Below are 13,715 nucleotides of genomic sequence, written 5' to 3'. Positions count from 1 at the left end.
ACGGGATCCGAGCCACGTCTGTGACCTGTACCACGGCTCACAGCAAGGCCAGATCCTTAACCCACTGAGCAAGGTCAGGGATTGAACCTGCGACCTCATTGATACTAGTTGGATTTGTTCCTGCTGCGCCACAACAGGAGCTCCCTCACTTTATATCAATCATTTCAGCATCTTTTCCGGAAATTTACACTGTAATTATGAAAATTTTATAATTCCAAGGCATAGTACATATTTTTACTTTAATGTATTATGGCCACATATTTTAATTGGGGAAAAGCACAGGTTGAACTTGTTAAAACTTCACTAAAACAACTGCTGAAGGAATAAAGATAAAAGATTTCCAAAGCTCTAACGCATGTCCATTCTCCATGCCTTGGTCCATAAAATTAACGGGATATTTTATATGCTTAGGATGTGTTTGTGGACAATAGTGTATTTCCATCAATATAATAAGTTAGTAAATTGAGGATTTATGAAAAATAGTAAATTGAGTTAAGGAAATAACTTCATCAGTCCAAGACTTTTGAAGTGTCATTTCAGGCTTGTACTGTAACTACCTTTAAAATGTCATAATCCTAAATTGGATTCGTATTAGAAAAACATATAGGAAGATAATTTGTAATCTCTTACGGACTCTTCAGTGGCTTGCCCATGCCTGTTACATATGCCCAAACTAGGCAAGGCAACCTAGTGAGCAAGGTCCTACGCTGAAAAGATACAGCTGTGGCGAGTTTACAAGTATTTGTGGATGTCTGATTGTTAAGACACCAAGGACTAGACTACGCTTTGGCTGTTGGAGCCAGACACACCTCTTGCCCGATATATTATCTTTTAAAACACACTTGATATAACCCAGTGACACCCATACTTCCTACTGTTCTTTAGGCCTAATGGGCCACTGTTTTGAGACTCAGGCTTTACATAGGACAATGAGTAATCCCACTGGTGAGTAAATCTTTTTCTTTCTTTTGTAAACTGCTGCCAAGTCAACAAAGTCTCATTTTAAAAGATCCTGTTACTGAAAATTTTTATTAGGACTAATCGCAAATTTATTGATTGGGTTAAGATTTCTACATGACAGGCTCCTTAGTAGAACAAAATATTTTGCTATGTTTAGTTTATTATAATTGGTTCTGACTGAATCAAAACATATATCCTCTTCTTAAAATAGGTTGTGTAGACCAGGTTTGCAAATTTATCCTCAGTTTAAAAAATTAGAAATGCACTATAGTTAGTACATTTTACAGAATAGCTAGCGGGAAGCTTGTCATTTATATATCAAGCAATATATGTTACATTCAGCAAACTTAATTTTATCAAACGTCCTTTAATTTCATAGACAACAATATGATACATATTGTATAAGAAGCGCACAACAGTTTTGAAGTACAGTTTCAAAGTGTATACACGTTGGAATACAGAGGTTTAAACACTGGTGTACTGACAGCATTTTTGAACTCTGGATAAACTGCATACAAAACTTAGAATTCAAATATTAGCCAATCTGGAAACTTTACTTCTCATATAATATAAAAATGATACTTTGAGATGCAAAATATTTTTTTTTACTAACAAACTATATAAACATTTAAAATAATCATTAAAAACTCAACTTTAGAATTTATAAAGATTAGCTATAAAAATATATTGGCGGTCACTTTTCTTAGAAATGTACCTTTCACTACGTTACAAAATAGTCTCTAACATAAAACTGCCTTAATAACTGTACTATTTTAGAATCTGATAAACTTTACATTAAATCGATTATAAAATCCTCTTGGAAAACTTTGGTATGCATTTTCAGGTTTTAAAAATACTCTGATATCATCTCATGGGCCTGTAAACATTCCATTCTATTAAAGCATGACAGAATAAGTAATGTATATCTAACTGCATACAGAATATGGAATCAAAAAAACAATTTTATTAAATATTTGTAAAAATCACCATTCCCAGAGTAACTAAAAACCAAACTATTTAAAAGTATCAAACTTTTAAATAATTCTCTTTCCATTCTGATAAAAAAAAGTTACAAACACCACACTCCCCTCATGTACCTTTTAGGACAAGGCCTCAAAAATAGTTAACCCAGTCTCCAAAACCTGCTCAAGTCCAATAAAGAAACTTTAAAAAACCCATTTAAGACCTGACAATAGAACAAGTATACAGAATCAGAACACATAATTTATATATTTAGTTATGTATTAGCTTTTCTATTTGTAATTTAGAATTTATTGGAGGAAACAGAACACACGCACACACACACACACACACACAAAATTGAAAAGGGTAAATTTTAGGAAACAGTAAGAAATACAACCTTTAGGGTAAATTGATGTATTTTTAAATTTTCGATTTACCAAATTTCATCTTATCTGCCATTTTTGGAACATTGACAACTGTTGTTATTCAGGAAATTTAAATTGATGAAAGTTCGCTTCTTGTTTCTTGAGTATATTTCATTTTTACAGAGCTTCCAGTTGTGCCAGTAACTTCCTTGAGGTCACTTTCCACTTTATCCTCTGTCACCAGATCTCTTGTGTAAGATACTTATCTTCGAGTTGCAAAAGCCTAAAAGCTTCATTTTTGACCTTTTAATTTATAAAACTCCACTAAAAAGAAAAATCCGTCTAATTTTTAGGCAAGTCCGCAAAAAAAGTTTTCTTAAGAATCAAACACTTTTATTAGAATAAAGATCCTTCAAAGTTTTTAACTCTTCTATTAGAGTTTTATTTTGATTTTCCAGGACTGCAACTCGATTTTCCAGGCACTTCACATATTCTTTCTTCTTTCTGCGACATTCTCGAGCAGCTTCTCTAAATATAAGCACATTAAAAAGCAATGTCAGAAAAAAGTTCACATTCTGTAAAACAGTAATTGAAACTCAGTAATTTTCCCCAGTCATCATTTTTTCCCCATTAAAAAAAATTAAAGTGTCATCTATATACACTGAAATATATTGCTCTTAGGTGTGGAATTCAGTTTTGGCATATGCATATACCTGTATGACCCACACACCTATCAAGACATACATTTTTATGGTGCCAGAGAATTTCCTCATGCCTAGTCGTCTCCCCCAAGCAAGTAGTGTTGTGATTTGTGTCACCGTAACTGAAGTTTTTCCTATTCTAGAACTTCAGATAAGAGTCATACAGAATGTACTCTTGTATCCGGCCTTCTTCTACTCAGTAGATTACTGAGGGTCATCCAGGTTGTGGCATGGTGGTTTGTTCCTTTCTACTGCTGGGCATAGCCCACTGTATGAATATTCCACAATGTGCTGATCCATTCTCTTGGGCTATTTTCTAGTTTTAGCTGCTATGTATGTTCTTCTGCCATTCTCTGTGAACATGTGTCCCATTTCTCTTGGATAAATATCAAGGAGTGAAATTTATGGGCCCTCTGGTTAACTTCTGGCATTTAGATTTTTATTTACTGAATTTTAATTACAAACAATGCATGATGCTCGTGTCCTGTTAGAATATTTCTATGAATTTACATTCAAGTTTCATATATAGAAAAAGTATTGCGTATTTTTTATACTGTGTACTATAGATATTATCTGCAGCTTGCTTTTTTTTTTTTTTTTTTTGTCTTTTTGCCTTTTCTAGGGCCACTCCCGCAGCATACAGAGGTTCCCAGGCTAGAGGTCAAATTGGAGCTGTAGCCACCAGCCCACACCACAGCCACAGCAACGTGGGATCTGAGCCACGTCTGCAACCTACACTACAGCTCATGGCAGTGCCAGATCCTTAACCCACCGAGCAAGGCCAGGAATCGACCCCACAACTTCATGGTTCCTAGTCGGATTCGTTAACCACTGAGCCACGATGGGAACTCCTGCAGCTTGCTTTTTTACGCATACTACTTTAATAGTGTTTCTGTCTAGTACACAGACCTTTGCCGTGTGGACGTTTCATTAAATTAGTTTTCATTTCCCTAACTACTAGTGAGATTGAGCATCTTTTCAAAAGTTTAATGGTCTTTTGGATCTGCTCTTATGTAACTTGCCTATTCATGCTCTGTCTGTTTCTACTTTTTGCCTATTATATAATTAAAAATTATTAGAAAGACAACCTAAGAACTCTTGGTGCATAATATAGAGTAATTATCTATTTTTATACTGTTTTCCAGTCTACCATTTGACTATTGATATTTTCATTTCTTATGCAATAAATGTTTTTAGCCTTTCTCTTGGCTTAGGTTAAAATGCTACATACTATGTGTTTCTTCCTAATTTTATCCTAAAGATTTTATTGCTTAATTTTCACAATTAAATCATTAATCCATCTGGAGTTACTTTTGTATATGGTATAAAATTGCAGTCCAATTTAATTTTCAAATTCTAGATGTGGAGTTGTGTCAGTACCATTTCAAAAAATATTCAGATTTTTTTCATTTGGGTTGTACTTTTCTTATGAATTTAGAAGATCTTTAGAAGATCTTCAAACAAATCTTTTTTTTTGGTTAGGTATCTTCTATAGAGGTTTGAATCATATTTTCACTATCTTTTGATGAACAGAAGTTACTGGTTTTAGTGAAAATTCATCAGTCTCTTATGTTAAATTTTGTGTTTTGTTCAAGGAATCTTTCCCCATACTTGAAACCATGAGATTATGTATTTTCACCTAAAAAGTTTTAAAATTTCACCTTTCACATATATGTATTTTTTAAATTTTATTTTGTCTTTTTGCCTATTCTTGAGCCGTACCCGCAGCATATGGAGGTTTCCGGGCTAGGGGTCTAATCGGAGCTGTAGCCACCGGCCTATGCCAGAGCCACAGCAATGCGGGATCCGAGCCGTGTCTGCAACCCACACCACAGCTCGTGTCTGCAACCCACACCACAGCTCGCGGCAACACTGGATCATTAACCCACTGAGCAAGGGCAGGGATCGAACCCGCAACCTCATGGTTCCTAGTCAGATTCGTTAACCACTGCACCACGATGGGAACTCCTATTTAATCCATCTTGAATGATTTTTATGAATGGTGTGAGGAAGAAATCCAGTATTTTTTCACATATAAATAAGTAATTATCCTAGTACCATTTACTGAAGAGTCCCTCTTTCCCGCAATAATCTGCCCTATCAAAGTTTCACAGGTCTCTTTCTGAACTCTGCTCTATTTCGTTGGTCATTTTCTTTATCTCAATGGCAGTATCACATTTCCATAGATTTAAATAAAACTTGGTATCTCCTCACCTTATTCTTGTCTGGAATGTTTTGGCTTTTCTTGGCCCTTTACTCTTCTACAAATTTTAGTATCAACTTGTCAAGTTCTTCAAACAACCTGTTTGGGTTTTGATTGGAACTGCATTGAATCTATGGATCAATTAGGGGAAAAGTAATCATCTTTATAGTACTGAATTTCTATGTCTATGGACATAGTATATTTCTCCATTTATTTACATCTTTAGGTCTTTCAAAAACATTTTACAATAATTTTCATAAATGTCTTGGACATCATCTGTTAGATTTATTCTCAGGTATTTTATTTATTGATAATTAAAACATAAATGATACTTTTTAATAATTATCTACTAAACTCTTGTTGATGTGAAGAAATACAACTGATTTTTGAAAACTGATTTTCTATCTAGTAACCTTATAAACTCATTACTTGGAAATAATTTTTCTGTAAATCCACTTGGATTCTTTTTTGCTTTTTGTTTTGGCTACCCCATGGCATATGAAGTTCCTGGGCGAGGGACCAAATCCAAGCCAAAGCTGTGACCTACACCACAGCTGTGGCAATACTGGATCCTTAACCCAGTGTGCAGGGCCAGGGATCGAACCTGTGCCCTGGTGCTGCAGAGATGCCAGTGATCCTATTGCGCCACAGCAGGAACTTCTGTGGGTTTTTTGTTTGTTTTTCATTAGGTGATCATATAAAAAATAATAATAGTTCTTACTTTTTCACTTAAATCCTTGTAATCTGCTCCCTTTTTTTTTTTCCTGTTTTACTGAACTGGCAAGGATTTCTACAGTGTTAAAAGAGAACTGGTTCTTCTTCAAGCTTTTGAATAGTCTGCAGATGAATATACCTTTACTAATAATAAGTTTTATTTTTCTTCTCCAGTTTTTATCATTTTTATCTTATCTTTGATGATTTTCAATGACAACCTTTTTTAAATACAACAAAGATGCTTCTTTCCTTCTCTCCTAACTGAAGACTTTTACAAAACTCATCTGTTGTCTGCTGTTTCTGCAGACTCTTACTCCTAAAAGATAGTGTGGTATCCCTAAGGCTTTGGACTCTGAAACTTGGACCCATGAGTTTAAATCCTACCTCTGTCACTTACTAGCATTGTTACCTTGGTCAAATAACTTAATTTCCCTAGGTCTCAGTTTCTTCATCTCAAAAAAATTAAAGTAATCCTGTAACTTAAAAAATTATATTTCTACCAGGTTATTCAAACAAGTTCACTGGGCAAGGATTACTTTTTTTGGGGGGGGGGCTTTTTAGGGCCACATCCATGGCATATGGAGATTCTCAGGCTAGGGGTTGAATTGGAGCTATAGCTGCTGGCCTACGCCACAGCCACAGCAATGCCGGATCCAAGCCATGTCTTTGACCTGCACCACAGCTCATGGCAATGCCAGATCCTTAACCCACTGAGCGAGGCCAGGGATTGAACCCACAACCTCAAGGTTCCTAGCCAGATTTGTTTCCGCTGAGCCACGACAGGAACTCTGGGATTAGCTTTTTTTTTTTTGGTTTCAATGTCACATATACAGTCTCTACACAAGATTATTTATAGTTATTTCTGACAAGTAATCTTTACTTTTTTCAGTAATTATGTTCCTGAAGAATTGTGTTTAAGCTGAATGTTTATAACTGCAAACATCTTAAAGAAAGCTTATTGTATATTATTCTGCAAATAATGAATGTTCTCATGACCACAATAGATAGAATTTTTTTTTGTGAAAACTGCATAAAGGCTTGGCACATACAATGAAACCCTAATTCCTTGGGTAATCGGTGATTTTTCAATTTGTGCTTATTAGAACGCAGTATATGGGGATTCATTAAAGCCTGTGTTGAGATAGCTTTCTCTAAGCAACTGTGGGAGCACTATGGCCCCGACACTATTTTTTAAATTACAATTCTCAGTTTATGGGTGTAATACTTCTTGGGTCTGGACCTCATGAAGAATAAATAATCTCTGATCCAGTTCCCTAGCCTACAGAGGCCCCAGGCTCTGTCTCTAGTCCCCTCTGCATACCAAAGCTACACCAATCACAAGTATCTGAATTTATCCCCAGGATATACAGGGGCCGCTTCACTGCTTATTAACGTCACAGTTTTGTGCTTCTGGTTTATTCCTCACCTCAAGAAGTAAGATTTCTTACTTTCTTGCATGCTTATCCAATCATTTAAAAGAATTTTAAACATTTCACATCAAGCTTTCAAAAATATTATGTAACTGAGGTCATAGTGTCAGAAAGAGAAGTCTCATTCTAGTAATTTTTAACAAGTCTTTTGTTAAAATCATATCAATCATATATATCATTAGCAAAGAAATACAATTCTTTTTCTAATATATACATAAACTTATTTCATTCATTTGTCTTTCTGTGTCTGATGGAACCTCGAAAACCACAGACGGTCCCTGCTCATTACCAAGCTCATTTTTATCATGATGCTTCCTCTTATTTTTAGTAAGGAAACATTTTATTTTGAAGGAATTAAATTAGTTGTATCTGTGGCTATTTGCCCTTTTTTGGTTCCTAATATAGTTTATTGCTGTCTTGTCTTTTTTTTTTCCCCTCCTTGTACACACTGCAAAAGGAAGGCTACCCATTGTATTCCTTTTCTCAAAGAACGAGTGGTTTTTCATACCCGATGCATATATATAGTGCACATAGCAATGTTTAGAATACCTTCAAAATGAAAAAAAATGTTGCTGGGACTTAAATGACTACTATATTTTCATGATCAAAATTCATTTTTAAAAAGTGTTTCTGTATTAGTTAGTATATTTAACATATGCAAAACCCTACTAGTTCTTCCCTCTTTTTTGGTCTAAACAATAGCAAGCAGCAAATTATTATTTTGACTTAACTTTTTGTCAGCCCAACAAGAACAAAATATATTGTTTGAAAAGTTTTGCTTCACAGGAGTTCCCGTCATGGCTCAGTGGTTAACAAACCTGACTAGTATCCGTGAGAACAGAGATTTGGTCCCTGGCCTGCTCAGTGGGTTATGGATCTAGTGTTGCCTGAGCTGTGGGGTAGGTCGCAGACACGGCTCAGATCATGGATCCTGCACTGCTGTAGCTGTGGCATAGGCCAGCAGCTACAGCTCTTATTCGAGCCCTAGCCTGGGAACCTCCATATGCCGCAGATGCGGCCCTAAAAAAAAGACCCCCCAAAAAAAGTTTGCTTCACAGTGCTATTCAAAGAATGCAATAAAAATGGAAGACCACCAGATGGCTTCACAGGTGAATTCCACCAAACACACAAAGAGGAACTTATACCAATCCTCCTTAAACTTTTTCAAAAGGTTGAAGAAGGAACACTCCCATTCTATGATGCCACCATCACCATAATTTCAAAACCAGACAAAGATACCACCAAAAAAGAAAACAATAGGCCAGTATCTTTGATGAATATAGATGCAAAAAATTCTCAACAAAATTTTAGTAAACTGAATCCAACAACATATAAAAAAGATCATACACCTCGACCAGGTGGGATTCATCCCAGGTACACAAGGATGGTTCGAAATACGCAAATCAATCAACATCATACACCACATTAACAAAACAAAAGTCAAAAAAACCATATGATCATCTCAGTAGATGCAGAGAAAGCATTTGACAAAGTCCAACATCCATTCCTGATCCAAACTCTTGCCAAAGTGGGTATAGAGGGAACATACCTTAACATAATAAAAGCCATTTATGACAAACCCACAGCAAATATAATACTCAATGGAGAAAAGCTGAAAGCCTTCCCACTGAAATCGGGAACAAGATAAGGATGCCCACCCTCGCCACTGTTATTCAACGTAGTACTGGAAGCCCTAGCCACAGCAATCAGACAAAAGAAATAAAAGGCATCCAAATAGGAAGAGAAGAGGTAAAATTGTCACTGTATGCTGATGACATGATACTATATACAGAAAACTCTAAGGACTCAACCCAAAAATTACTTGAACTGATCAACAAATTCAGCAGGATATATGTTATATATATAACATTCAGAAATCAGTCACATTTCTGTATCCTAACAATGAAATATTAGAAAAGGAATATAAAAATACAACACCTTTTTAAATTGTACCACATGCTGGGAAAACTGGACAGCCACATGGAAAAGAATGAAATTAGAACACTCCCTAACACCATACACAAAAATAAATTCCAAATGGATTAAAGACCTAGATATAAGACCAGACACTATCAAACTCCTAGAGGAAAACATAGGCCAAACATTCTCTGACATAAACGACAGCAACATCTTCTCAGATCCACCTAACAGAGTATTGACAATAAAAAGAAAAATAAACAAAGGGGATCTAATCAAACTTAAAGTTTCTGCACAGCAAAGGAAACCCTAAACAACACAAAAAGACAACCCACACAATGGGAGAAAATCTTTGTAAGTGAATCGACTGACAAGGGATTAATCTCCAAAATTTATAAACAACTTCTGCAGCTCCATACCAAAAAAACAAGCCTATCAAAAAAAATGGGCAGAAGATCTAAACAGACAGTTCTCCAAAGAAGACATACAGATGGCCAAGAAACACATGAAAAGATGTTCAGCGTCACTCATTATTAGAGAGATGCAAATCAAAACCACTCTGACGTCCCACCTTACACCAGCCAGAATGGCCATCATCCAAAAGTCTACAAACAATAAGGGCTGGAGAGGGTGTGGAGAAAAAGGAACCCTAGTACCCTGTTGGTGGGATTGTAAATTGGTGCAACCACTGTGGAAAGCAGTATGGAGATTCCTCAGAAAACTAAACATAGAACTACCATTTGATCCAGCAATCCCACTCCTGGGCATCTACCCAGAGAAAACCACGACTCGCAAAGACACATTACTCCGATGTTCATTGCAGCACTATTTGCAATAGCCAAGACATGGAAACAACCTAAATGTCCATCGACAGAGGAGTGGATCCAGAAGATGTGGTACATATACACAATGAAATATGACTCAGCCATCAAAAAGAATGAAATACCAGCATTTTTTGCAAGACGGATGGACCTAGAAACTATCGTGCTAAGTGAAGTCAGCCATACAATGACACACCAACATCAAATGCTTTCACTGACATGAGGAATCTGAAAAAAGGACAGACAGAACTTCTTTGCAGAACAGATGCTGACTCACAGACATTGAAAAACTCTGGAGGAGACAGTTTGCGGGGTGGGGAGATGTACCTGGGCTGTGGGATGGAAATCCTGTGAAATCAGATTGTTATGATCATTATACAACTACAGATGTGATAAATTCATTTGAGTAATAAAAAAGTGGAAAAAATAAAAAATAAAATTGCACCACAAAAACTCAAATACCTAGGAATACACCTGACCAAGGAGGTAAAGGACTTACATGCCAAGAACTATAAAACAATAATCAAGGAAATTAAAGAAGATGTAAAGAAATGGAAAGATAGTCCATGCTCCTGGGTTGGAAAAATTAATATTGTAAAAGTGGCCATACTACCCAAAGCAATCTACAGATTCAATGCAATCCCTATCAAATTACTCATGACATTTCTTACAGAACTAAAACAAACAATCCAAAAGTTTATATGGAACCACAGAAAACCCAGAATTGCCAAAGCAATCCTGAGGAACAAAAACCAAGCTGGACGGAGTTCCCATCGTGGCACAGTGGTTAACAAATCCGACTAGGAACCATGAGGTTGCGGGTTCAGTCCCTGCCCTTGCTCAATGGGTTAACGATCTGGCGTTGCCGTGAGCTGTGGTGTAGGCTGCAGATGCGGCTCAGATCCCGCGTTGCTGTGGCTCTGGCGTAGGCCGGGGGCTACAGCTCCGATTCAACCCCTAGCCTGGGAACCTCCATATGCCGCGGGAGCGGCCCAAAGAAATAGCAAAAAGACGAAAAAAAAAAAAAAAAAAACCAAGCAGGTGGCATAACTCTCCCAGACTTCAGGCAATATTACAAAGCCACAGTCATCAAGACAGTGTGGTAATGGTACCAAAACAGACATATAGACCAATGGAACAGAATAGAGAACCCAGAAATAAACCCAGACACCTAGGATCAATTAATCTACAACAAGGCAGAATATAAAATGGGAAAAATACAGTCTTTTCAGCAAGTGGTGCTGGGAAAACTGGACAGCCACATATAAATCAATGAAAGTGGAACACATGCTCACACCATGCACAAAAATAAACTCAAAATGGCTTAAAGACTTAAATATAAGACAAGATACCATCAAACTCCTGGAAGAGAACATAGGCAAAACAATCTCTGACATCAACCTTAATATTTTCTCAAGTCAGTCTCCCAAAGCAACAGAAATAAAAGCAAACATAAACCAATGGAACCTAATCAAACTGAAAAGCTTTTGCACAGCAAAGGAAACCAAAAAGAAAACAAAAAGACAACCTATAGAATAGGAGAAAATAGTTTCAAATGATACAACTGCCAAGGGCTTAATCTCTAGAATATAAGTCAACAATCCAATGGAAAAATGGGCAAAAGACCTGAATGGACATTTCTCCAAGGAAGATCTAGAGATGGCCAACAAGCACATGAAAAAATGCTCAACATCCCTGATTATTAGAGAAATGCAAATCAAAACTAGCATGAGAGACCACCTCACACCAGTCAGAATGGCCATCATTAATAAGTCCACCAATAACAAATGCTGGAGGGGGTGTGGAGAAAAGGGAACCCTCCTGCACTGTTGGTGGGAATGTAAGCTGGTACAACCACTATGGAGAACAGTATGGCGGTACCTTAGAAATCTATTCATAGAACTACCATATGCCCCAGCAATCCCACTCTTGGGCATATATCTGGACAAAACTTTCCTTAAAAGACACATGCATCCTCATGTTCATTGCAGCACTATTCACAACAGCCAAGATATGGAAACAACCCAAATGTCCACTGACAGCTGATTGGATTAGGAGATGTGGTATGTATACACAATGGAATACTACTCAGCCATAAAAAGAACTAAATAATGCCATTTGTAGCAACATAGATGGAACTAGAGACTCTCATACTGAGTGAAATCAGAAAGAGAATGACAAATACCATATGATACCACTTATATCTGGAGTCTAATATATGGCACAAATGAACCTTTCCACAGAAAAGAAAATCATGGACATGGAGAACAGACTTGTGGTTGCCAAGAGGGAGGTGAGGGAGTAGGAGGGACTAGGGGTTTGGGGTTAATAGATGCAGACTACTGCCTTTGGAATGGATTAGCAATGAGATCCTGCTCTAAAGCACTGGGAACTATGTCTAGTCACTTATGATGGAGCATGATAATGTGAGAAAATAAAATGTGTACATGTACGTGTAACTGGGTCACTGTGCGGTACAGTAGAAAAAATTATATTGGGGAAATAACAGTTAAAAAAAGAAAAGGAAGACCTCTAGGTCATGTAATTTTTTCTTTGGGCATGGCCATGGCATGAGGGATTTCCTGGGCCAGGGACTGAACCAGTGCTGCAGCAACCCAAGTCACAGCAATGACACCACCAGATCCTTAACCTGCTGTGCCACAAGAGAACTTCCTAGATCATGTGTTAAATAAAGAGACAATGTAAAGGGACTCACTGATCCAATGGAAATGAACTAGAAACGCTCAGTTAAAGCTGATATGGAGTTCCTATTGTGGCGCAGTGGAAACCAATCTGACTAGGAACCATGAGGTTGCGGGTTCAATCCCTGGCCTTGCTCAGTGGGTTAAGGATCGGTGTTGCCATGAGCTGTGGTGTAGGTTGCAGACGTGGCTTGGATCTGGCGTTGCTGTGGCTGTGGCATAGGACAGTGTCTACAGCTCCAATTAGACCCCTAGCTTGGGAACCTCCATATGCCGCAGGTGCAGTCCTAAGAAGACAAAAAACAAATAAATAAAATGAAGCTGATGTAAACCCTCTCCTTATTTCTAACCAGTTAACATCTGGTTACGTTTTGAAATTTTAAAACATAACCCATTCTGACAGTATAATTTTACTACCTACCTGTTTTTCATCAACCTTATTTCTCTTTTCAATTGGGGGTCATCTGTCTTCGTTGACTGAGATGTGAGGGTCACAGGAGATGTCATCACCACGGTCTGTGGCAGGGAAGTAGCTGAAGGCGTGGTACGGATCTGATATGTCTGCATATCTCCTGATGCAGCTGTGGGGTCACAAGAATGAGTTAATTCATAAGTGTCTTTGAAAGCAGTCTTGGAGGCTTTCCGTAGATACTTAAGCATACTTACTTTGTACAACCACTTGGTTGCTGGGCACAAGTATTTGCTGTCCATCAGAGGTCTGTGCATACTGGAGAATTGTTGTACCTTGCTGAGTACTGCCTGAATTTGTCATGGTTAATGTCTGGAGTCCCTGTACTCCATCTGTGCCTGGACTGGCCAGCTGTAAGGCTCCATTTGGGGCAATGGCAACTTTAATCAGAGAAAGAATATAGTTAATGTAAGGCTAAATAACACATTAATTACAAAGGATTGGTGGGGAAAAAATGCAATTTATTAAAG

At 37.3% G+C, this 13,715-nt stretch overlaps 1 protein-coding gene and 1 long non-coding RNA gene across 22 annotated transcripts in view; one reads left to right on the top strand and one right to left on the bottom strand.

Moving 5' to 3' along the window:
* The window catches only part of LOC146403179 (uncharacterized), a 132,480-nt gene that overhangs the window by 70,077 nt on the left and 48,688 nt on the right, over positions 1–13,715 (top strand). The gene's annotated exons all lie outside the window — the stretch shown is intronic.
* Positions 1,308–13,715, bottom strand: part of ATF1 (activating transcription factor 1) — a 61,932-nt gene continuing 49,524 nt past the window's right edge. For all 17 annotated transcript variants that reach the window (XM_084955692.1, XM_084955702.1, XM_084955693.1 and 14 more), the window contains 3 exons: positions 13,443–13,625; positions 13,198–13,357; positions 1,308–2,816 (listed from right to left, as the gene is read on the bottom strand). In XM_084955692.1, the coding sequence (XP_084811818.1) occupies positions 2,672–2,816; positions 13,198–13,357; positions 13,443–13,625 (488 nt within the window). In that variant the 3' untranslated portion in view covers positions 1,308–2,671. The remainder of the gene's footprint in view (positions 2,817–13,197; positions 13,358–13,442; positions 13,626–13,715) is intronic.

Source organism: Sus scrofa, chromosome 5, assembly GCF_054392235.1.
Source record: "Sus scrofa isolate SSC_HxYL_T2T_F1_AM1 chromosome 5, Sscrofa_HxYL_maternal_Yorkshire_Landrace_v2.0, whole genome shotgun sequence".
Lineage (NCBI taxonomy): Eukaryota > Metazoa > Chordata > Mammalia > Artiodactyla > Suidae > Sus > Sus scrofa.
Note: the sequence above shows the minus strand (reverse complement) of the source record. Positions and strands in the feature narration are given on the sequence as shown.